Genomic DNA, 10621 nt, shown 5'->3' on the forward strand with positions numbered 1-10621 from the left:
TGCAAAGGAACGAGACATGACCTCTTACTAGGTTTTTCACCTTGAGTGCTAAATCTATTCCACTAGGTCTTTTTCAAATGTCTAATAGTGAGTTTTTTATTGTAGAAAATGCAGCAGTCACTCAACATATTGACATCTGATTATAAATATAATAATAATAATTTCACATTTGAGAATGTAATAAAAAGTGCAGAGGCTTTTTCAGATGATTTAAAACCATCTTGTAGGTACTTGGGCAAGGGAATGAATAAATAACACAGGATACAGCAGAATAAAAAAACACATTATCATCAGGGGGTTTCCAAAGTCTCAGTATCAATGTCAAACAGGAAACACAACACAGCTGGAGAGCAAAATGACTCACAGTGCAAAGGTGCCGAGAGGTAATGAGATCCTAAGACCAGACAACAACAACAAAAACACACTACAGTCATGGCCAAAAGTTTTGAGAATGACACAACTATTAATTTTCACAAAGTCTGCTGTTTCAGTTTTTATAATGGCAATTTGCATATACTCCAGAATGTTATGAGGAGTGATCAGCTCAACTGCAATTAATTGCAAAGTCCCTCGTTGCCTTGAAAATGAACTTTATCACCAAAAACACATTTCCACTGATTGTGAGAGTAGGCTCTCTTACAATCTTGCCTAAAAACACAGCCATGAATAAAGAATGGTACCAGAACGTCCTCCGAGAGCAACTTCTCCCAACCATCCAAGGGCAGTTTGGTGATGAAGAATGCCTTTTCCAGCATGATGGAGCACCTTGCCATAAAGCAAAAGTCATAACAAAATGGCTCGGGGAACAAAACATTAAGATTTTGGGCCCTTGGCCAGGAAACTCCCCAGATCTTAATCCCATTGAGAACTTGTGGTCAATCCTCAAGAGGCGGGTGGACAATCAAAAACCCACAAATTCTGACAAACTCCAAGCATTGATTATGCAAGAATGAACTGCCATCAGTCAGGATTTGGTCCAGAAGTTGATTGACAGCATGCCAGGGAGAATTGCAGAGGTCTTGAAAAAGAAGGTTCAACACTGCAAATATTGACTTATTGCATGAATTCTGTGTAATTCTCAATAAAAGCTTTTGATACTTATGAAATGCTTCTAATTGTATTTCATTATACCATAGAAACATCTGACAAAAACACCTAAAAACCCTGAAGCAGCAGACTTTGTGAAAATGTAATATTTGTGTAATTCTCAAAACTTTTGGCCATGACTGTATACAAATACTGCTTCTATAAATGACATGTTTTGTCTGGTTTCCACAGCTGATTTCTGTTTCAATTTTCACTTTCAGACTTAAATAAAAAAAAGTCCCTGGATCTCTGTCTGTGACTCACTAGACCAGGGGCTCCCAAAGTGACCCCCTGATGGGTCGTGAGACACCAATGAGAGATGTCTTCCAGATTTTTTTTTTTTTCAAGTAATCTAAATTTGCTTATTTTACCCGTTAGTGTAAAATATAGACAAAAATAGTAGTTACTTTAGTTTTCTGACTTTCTTTGTTGCCAGATAAAGTCCTGATTGGTAACAGCAGGTTAATTCACAGCAGCACAGGAAACACAGACACATGTGCATGTAGGCGAACTCATTCTGAAGTATGAAGCAACATTTAACCACTTTGAGAGACAGTAGGGATCACAAGTCTTTCGGAACCTATATTTTCTGGGTCGCGGGCTGAAAAGTTTGGGATCCCTTGCACTAGACAAAAAGGACCCAGTTGTGGGCTCTCAGTGCTGTCCTCACTCTTCCCAACCAATGGCCGCCAAGCAAAACACTTTGATTGTAAGAACTGCGAATAAAAATGATAAGTTGAGAATAAGCCAAGTGTCTTATACAGAAAACAAATGTGTTGATTCATTCATATGTGGATGTTTTGACTGACCTTTTCCTCGTTACACTTTAAGTATCCTGTGACTCCAAGTCCCATGACCAGGAGGAGGAGGAAGACAACACAAGCTGGGATTATTCTGTGCCTGGGTAAACCACCTGAAGGGAATAATAACAGGTTTAATGAAGTGTTATTGTAGAAACATTTGGCTTCTAGCGTGCGCCCCACATACAGAGGCTGTAGCCCTTGTTGCAGAGGTCGCAGGTCCTCCCCCCCTCTCCACTCCCACCATTTCCTGTCTCTCTTCAGCTGTCCTATCCATTAAAGGCGAAAATGCCAAGAATTATAGCTTAAATTCCTCACCTGTAATATTTCGTTCTCCTTGTAGATCAGGAGTGTGAAGACTTGTGAGTTGAAGTGGCGTCTCTGTTGTTTTAAGAGAGTGTGGGCCTGTAAGAAAAGAAACATCATTTGAGTACATTTACCCCACATAAGGGGGCGACAGTTGTTTCTTACAAGAAGACAAGAAGACCCTTAAAGTTTTGCAAATATACTGAAAACTGTTCTCTCTGATTTGGGGCTTGGTGACGTGTTTAGGGCTACAGGAAGTGTAATATTTAAGATTCAGAGGTCATCAGGAGCTCAAATTGAAGCTCACAAAGTTGTGAAGTTTCTTAAATGCAAATGAGGCCGAGGCATTGACTGTATAATGCTCAAAAGTCACCATTTCTCATGAGATTTCATCAAACAGATGCTAATTTTATAGTCTTGTTGTGTATTTTGTGGATGATATTTTAAAATTGAAAATCAGCAAGCACCAGAATCTTATTTTGTTACTTCCCCCTATGTGTCAGGATACTCTGTGCCAAAAATCATACTTCAAACTGCAATATTGACACTTTATTTAAATGGATTTAAATCATCATGTCAGGGGGATTTTTCAAAAAAGGGGTTTTTGGCATCACATGACCAAACAGCCCCAAGTTGAGAGTGCTGATTGTTAGCTTGAGATGGCCCAAGATAGACGCTAACTGCAAATACTATAGCATCCTGAGGGCTGGGCCTGGCTCCCGGCCTAATGCAAAGTGGTTTAAAGGTGACATATCATGCAAAATCAACTTTTTAATGGTTCTCTACCTGAAATATGTGTCCCTGTCTACCAACCCCCCCGAAAATGAAAAGAATCCATTCTGCCCCTGTTCTGATTTCTCCCCCTTTCTGTAAATGTGTTCTGAAACCAGCTGTTTCAGTTATCAGTGTTTTTCATACATCACAACACCATCTGGTCTGTAACAGGAAGTCAGAGCTCGGAGCTTGTTCAGCCCATAGACTGTATAAAATACAACTCCACCCCTCCTCCGTTTTTCATTCCCTGCACACATGTGTGCTAACAAGGAGCTTAGGAGGGAGGCATGCTAGTTGTAGGCTGTCTTAATAAACACAAAGGTCGCTTTGACTCCCCACGTCTGCAGATTTGAAGATCTAGTGGATGATTTTTATTTATCATGGATAAGTGCTAGCGCTAGTTAGCATAGCCACATAGGTACACGTTCGTAACTGTGTACCAAGACACACGTCGACATACTGACAAATAAAACAACAAGAAACACTAAATCTGTGACCAATGGTTCAGAAAGGTCCTGCTGCAGGCGCCTCTCCGTCAGGATCAGATTCTGGATCAGATTCAGAGGGTTGAAGTAACGCGGGTCTGTGAGCAGCCGTGTCTATACAGTAAACATGTAAACATTAGATCAACGTGCTGGACAGCCAAGGGCACATCCACTTCCTGAGGGGGCGTGGTCAGAGAGCTCATTCTCATTTAAAGGCACAGACACAGAAAACAGCCTGTTCTGAGCAGGGCTGAAAAAAAAGGGTTTTTCAGGCAGACCAAAAGTGTTTTTTTGAGCAATAAACTTTAAAGACATGTTTTGGGGAACTCTTAGACCAATATATGTTGATGAAAAGAGCGTAATATGTCACCTTTAATGTCAAATAATAATCGATTTGAACGTCTGAACTCACCAACGACAAGCTGCACGATTGAAAACCGCGTCCTGCTCCTCAACTTAGGGAGGTAACATCTGTACATCCCCTCGTCCTCCAGAGTTACATTAAGAATCTTTAGCGATATGTTTCCTCGTCTTAGATCCTCTGTGAAAAGTTCTGTCCTCTTTTCGTACGACGAAATCTTTATATTTGGGACTTCCTGGTAATTTCGGTAGAGGTGGACATATCTGTTCCGGTCAGGGTGGAGGTCCTTCTTGGACCATTCAACTGTAAAGCTGACCACGTTGACCGATGGCTCCACGTGACACGGCAGGATGACGTCCTCACCTGGAGACGCTACGATCGCGCGAGTCGACCCGACCACTCGAGACTGACCTGAGGAAGAAAGGAAAATGATCAAAATCTGCTGGATAGAGGCGTGATCTGAAGTTTTTCAGGTTGGTTAATGAAGCTTTTCCATATTGCATTCATACTCAAGTAAGTTGCATCATTTAAAGTCTCAAATAGGTGACCAACAGCCCCAAAATCAAAGATGTGAGATGATGAAGAAGCTGGGGTCAAGGAATGGAAGTGTTCCTTGATGAATAAACAACAATTTAAGAATTCTCCCACAAAACCCCCAAAACTCAACATAACAAACCAGACACACAACACATCATCAGACTAAGGTCTAACCACATACTGCGGTCTGAGTGATCTTATGACAACTTAAAACAGCTTTTTCAATCTGAACTGCAACCCAGTCGATAAGTGCATTAACTATTATTCCAGTTTGATTATTATCAGCTACTTTATGCAAATAACAAACTTAAATAGAACAGTTTTTGCAGCTTTGACTGAAAGCACATCCTGGAACACAGATGTATTCCTCATACACTAAGTGGGCTCTCAAATAGGTCATTTAATCCGTTAAAATGCATTTATTCTTGGATGAAATCTACCTCATGGCATGAAAATAAACATGTTGTAACTGTATCCATCCATCCATCAGACTTTACGGTACATAAAAACAAATTAAAGGCAAGGCAAGGCAGCTTTATTTGTATAGCGCATTTCATACACGAGGGCAATTCAATGTGCTTTACATTAACACATTAAAAGCATTGGAGACATTCAGACAGGCATAAAAGAACATAATTAAAATGACAAATATGATAAAACAGAAAAGAAAAGGAAAATTAGAAATATATTAAAAATTACATTAAAATTTTAATTTAAAGTGGGTTAAAATAATCTAAGATAGGAAGGCAGAGGGAAATAAAAAAGTCTTAATCTTTGATTTAAAAGAGGTGAGAGTTGGAGCAGACCTGCAGCTTTCAGGGAGTGTGCTCCAGATATGTGGTGCATAATGACTAAACGCTGCTTCCCCATGTTTCCTTCTGACTCTAGGAACTGAAAGCAGACCAGTACCTGATGACCTCAGAGGTCCACATGGTTCATACAGTAGCAGCAGATCAGCCTAAACCATTCAGTGCTTTATAAACCATCAGCAGGATTTTAAAGTCTATTCTCTGACAGACAGGAAGCCAGTGTAGGGATCTAAGAACTGGAGTAATGTGGTCTACTTTGTTGGTCCTTGTTAGGACTCGAGCAGCAGCATTCTGTATGAGCTGCAGACGTCTGATGGACTTTTTAGGGAGTCCTGTAAAGACCCCGTTACAGTAGTCTAGTCTGCTAAAGATAAATGCATGGACAAGTTTTTCTGCATCCTGCTGAGTCATGAGTCCTTTAATCCTTGATATATTCTTAAGGTGATAGTAGGCTGACTTTGTAATTGTCTTAATGTGGCTGCTGAAATTGAGGTCTGAGTCTAAGACTACACCAAGGTAAAATAGAATACATTCAAAATACTAAGGGTAAGAACATGATATATGCAAACATAATAATAATAATGGTATAAATAAAGTAGATAAATAAATAAATGACATTACATTTCTTACCATCTATATAATGTAGACAGAAAAATAAATATAATAATGAAGAAGAAAAAAGGAACATTTATATATTAATTAAATACATATTTAAAGCTGCTGTGAGGAACTTTTAGCTTGTATCGATTCTGGCTCCCCCTTGCGGACAAAGTGATACCTCTTATCTCTTGTCCTGTACATGCAAAATACTTGTCTTCAGACAATAACCTCATCCTGTTGTCTTAACATTTAGACTTACCTTACAATGTGATTATTTGTAATGAAAACAGCCATAAAAGGGTGTTTCTAAAGCGAGATGTCAACTGTTCTGACACCTACCCCCTCAGAGCGGTTTTAGACATTAGAAATGACAACAGAGAAGGTATCAGTGTTGTTGTGGATGGTCTTGTTTGCTTTTGAGGGTCATAAAGAGGCATCAGTATCAGTTTCAGTCTGTTTCTCAGCCAGTTAAAAACTCCTCATAGTGCCTTTAAAAAACATAATAATAATAATAATCCATCCATCCATCCATTATCTTGACCGCTTATCCCATTAGTGGTCACGGGGGGCTGGAGCCTATCCCAGCTGGCTTCGGGCGGAAGGCAGGGTACACCCTGGACAGGTCGCCAACCTATCACAGGGCTAACACAGAGAGACAGACAACCATTCATGCACACACTCACACCTACGGGCAATTTAGAGTGATCAATCAACCTGAGCATGTTTTTGGATTGTGGGAGGAAGCCGGAGAACCCGGAGAGAACCCACGCATGCACGGGGAGAACATGCAAACTCCACACAGAAAGGCACCTGCCCGGCCGGGGATTCGAACCAGGAAACTTCTAGCTGTGAGGCAACAGCGCTACCCACTGCACCACCGTGCAGCCCATAATAATGATGATGATGATAATAATAATAATAATAATAATAATAATAATAATAATAATAATAATAATTAAAAAAAAAACTTTTTTTTTCTGTATTCATTATATAGATGGTAAGTAATGTAGAAATTGTGTGTCAAGCTGTGAAAAATCTAAATAAACAGTTCAAAAAATAAATAAATACATTAATGAAAATTTAAAAAAAGAAGTTTCTGAACGAATTGGGGAAATGCTGTCATGATATCTTAATGATGAAACACTGGAGGTAAAATAAGATGTTAAAACTCAACTCAGGAAATTAAACTCACCAGAATAAATTGAATTAATAAGATAATAAAACACTAAAATATCAAACCATTACAAAACAACTAAGATGCTAAACTCAAAAAAGTGACTACAATTTGAAATATATAATGAATAAATAAAGTAAGGTGAATGAACCTGCTATAAGAATAAAACTCAGTTAAAAGAGAGAATTAAGAGCCTTTAATTATAATATTAGATTTCTTAAACAGCAGTGACTGTAAGAAACTGAATACTGAGTAATTTCTTTCTCAGGTATAATCATTAATTTTGATTTTTGACACTCAGAGCTCAGAGAGAAGAAACTGACATGACATACTGATTTCAGGAGGATAAACAGAGGATCATTCATTTTAGTATAGTTAATAAATAATAGGTTTTAAAGCGCGTGGCTGACACAGTTGTTTCTAATGACGCTCTTCTATAGCAGCAGTGAGAGCTCGGGTTTAAAAAGGATAAAAACACAAAAACAAACTTTAAGGATGTTTATTTACTTTAAAGATGAGTTTATGTATATATAATAAATGAATAAATAATGCTCTGAGGCTTACCTTCTGCAAGCGTTTCGCCGAACAGCAACAAAAAGATGAATAAAAAGAGAGTTTTTTCAGCTGATACTGAAAAGCTGAAATTCTCGCAGTCCATCCTCAACAGCGACGAAACACCACAGACAGAAACAGGGACTGAAACACTGAGATCCAGATCAGCTGTGTGTCTCAACACGTCTGGTAGTAGTAGTGGCCGCATGTTGTCATGTGGGGAAAGCACAAGCCTTTCGTCACGTGGACTTCTGGAAACATGACAAAGGAAACGTTCACAGAGATGATTGAGACACCAGGAAGCTCTAAGTGGACTTCCTGAGTTTGCCAGCGTACTTTCTGTGTGTTTTCTCGAGATTTTTAATTATGTATTTTTCTCAACATAACAAGAATGTTTCGGAGTAACATCAATATATCAACCAAATGCGATTCAAAGGGCTTGACAGCGATTTAAATAATAATAATAATAATTACAATAATAATAATAATAATAATAATAATAATAATAATAATAATAATAATAATACCTATAATAATAATAATAATAATAATAATAATAACAACCATATTACCCATTATAATGATAACCGTATTAATAATAATGATAATAATGATCATCATAATAAAAGTAACCAAAATAATAATAACTAAAATAATAATAACAATATTAATATAATATAATATTAATAATAATAATAATATTATTAATAATAATAATAATAATAATAATAATAATAATAATAATTATTATTATTATATTAACCATAATAATAATAATTATAATGACCATAATGATAAAAATAATAACAACAACCCTAAAAATAATAAAATATTGGTAACCATAATCATAATAATAGTAATAATAACCATAATAAAATAATAACCATAGTTAGCATTATAATAATATCAACCATAGTAACCACAATAATAATAATAATAATAATAATAACCATAATAATCATAATAATAGTAATCATAATAGTAATGACCATTATTATAATAAAAAATACCAATATTAATCATATTAATAACCACAAACATTATTGTTATAACCATAATCATAAAAGTAATAACAGTTATAATAATAATTATATTAATCAGCATAATCATGATAATAACAATAACAAAAATAATAGTAATAACCATCATAATCGTAATAACCATCATAATCGTAATAATAATAATAATAATAATAATAATAATAATAATAATAATAAATCTCCTTCCCTGTGAGAAGTTCTGCTCACTTAAGAAAGCTGCATTTCCAAAAACTAGCCAACAAAATCCCAAACTTCTGGACTTTACCTCCTGAGGAGAAGCTGTCTGTCCTCCAGGGGGAAGGACTAACACCTCCTTTAGCACACTGGTTCCCAAAGTGAGGGTCGGGACCTCTTGGGGGAAATAAGATTCCTGGCCTACCTGGTTCATACACTAAAAGCATCTCTGAGATGTAGTCTGGTGCGAGTCCATGCAGCACCTTAGAAACTAGTAAAATCATTTAAAAATGTAAAACATGGAGCCAGTGTAAAGACTTTAACACAAATGTCTCTAATTGTGAGTTTTTATTTATAGAATGCAGCAGCCACTCAACATATCGACACCTGATTGAAATAATAATAATAATTTCACATCTGAGAATATATTAAAAAGTGCAGATGATTTAAAACCATCTTGTACGTACTTAAGTGCATTGACAAGTAAACTAATAAACAACACATGATACAACAGAATAACAAACACAGTATCATGACATGTCAGGTGGTTTCCAAAGTTTGAGTATCAATCAAGGAGAGTAAAATGACTCACAGTGCAAAGGTGACATGAGGTAATGAGATCATACAAGATAATGCTCAGGCAATAAAAAGACTAGCTTTTTATTGATCATCTGAAATACACAAATATTCTAAGACCAGACAACAACAACAAAGTACTTTGTAAAGGGTAAATATTAGAGAAAGCTTTAAAAACATACACAAACTTTGTGTTTTGACCCCTGAAAGAACAAAGCACCAACATTAAGGACATTTAGTATTAACTGCATTTTGTTTGTCCATTTTTGTCGTTCTCATTTTCTTTCATCCTGGGATGAAGAAGCTGATTTTCTCAGGGTAACAGATTACTTTATCTCATTATTTCTACAAAACAAAGCTTGCTTTCTTGTATTGATGTGATGAGACTTAGGCCAGCTACAAGTGTAACAATTAGCTGGTCAATGGGATGGGCTAGACCGCATGCTGCGATGTCCCCCACAATCCAACAAAGTAAAGCCTGTTTGTTTGTTAAGTGCTTTTCCAGTCAGTCTGAGGAGAAACCAGTAACCAGGGCCGTGACTACCATTGAGGACACCGGGGTCATGTCCTCTATAGTTTTTTTAAGTAACAAAAAGAAGGTGATATAACTGACTGCAAATAGGACATCATTTGCGCCTCTACATCACCATGCTGCAGATCATCCTCTAGTAACTCTAAGATATTTGGTCATTGCAGTTGTTTTTGGGTGGACTGCCTCAAGATTTGTACCAATTTCTGATGAACGGATCGGTATCATATCATCGTTTTTGTTACTCCGCGTTGACTGAGTTGTCTGGTGATTACTTTGTTCACAGAGATGAAGAAATATACTCAAGCATGGCTCTCCTTGGGGGAAAAAATGGGACAGGAAGAGGAACTCAACCACTTCCGACCTGTTGCACTCACTTCATTAATCATGAAGTGCCTGGAGAAACTGATCCTTAACACCATCCTCCCAATTGTCGGACCGCAATTGGACCAGCATCAGTTTGCCTATAAGGCCAAAAGAGGGAGTGAGGATGCTGTGGCATGCCTCCTTCACTCCCTCCTGCAACACCTCGAATCACCCCATAACTTTGCCAGACTCCTCTTCATCGACTTCAGTTCTGCCTTCAACACCATCCAACGTCACCAGATGATCAGTAAACTCCACCATCTCAACGTCTCTCCACTTCTCATCCACTGGATGCACAGTTTCCTCAGCAACAGACCACAAGCAGTCAGAGTAGGCACAATAACATCATCAACCACCATCACCAACAACACCGGAGCCCCTCAAGGCTGCGTCCTGAGTCCCTTCCTGTACACCCTCTACACCAATGACTGCATCAGCCCCTCAACAACCAC

The 10621-nt window shown here is 37.5% G+C and overlaps 1 protein-coding gene across 1 annotated transcript; it reads right to left on the reverse strand.

The window, feature by feature from the left end:
- Window positions 1-1540: 1540 nt before the first annotated feature.
- LOC117807508 lies at window positions 1541-7722 on the reverse strand. Its single transcript, XM_034676827.1, has 5 exons — window positions 7497-7722; window positions 3864-4223; window positions 2205-2291; window positions 1896-1999; window positions 1541-1802 (listed from the first exon to the last, which is right to left on the reverse strand). Exons 1-5 carry the CDS (start codon window positions 7690-7692, stop codon window positions 1623-1625), a joined length of 927 nt encoding a protein of 308 aa, XP_034532718.1. The 5' UTR covers window positions 7693-7722; the 3' UTR covers window positions 1541-1622.
- Window positions 7723-10621: the final 2899 nt, after the last annotated feature.

Source organism: Notolabrus celidotus, chromosome 23 (genome assembly GCF_009762535.1).
Source record: "Notolabrus celidotus isolate fNotCel1 chromosome 23, fNotCel1.pri, whole genome shotgun sequence".
NCBI lineage: Eukaryota > Metazoa > Chordata > Actinopteri > Labriformes > Labridae > Notolabrus > Notolabrus celidotus.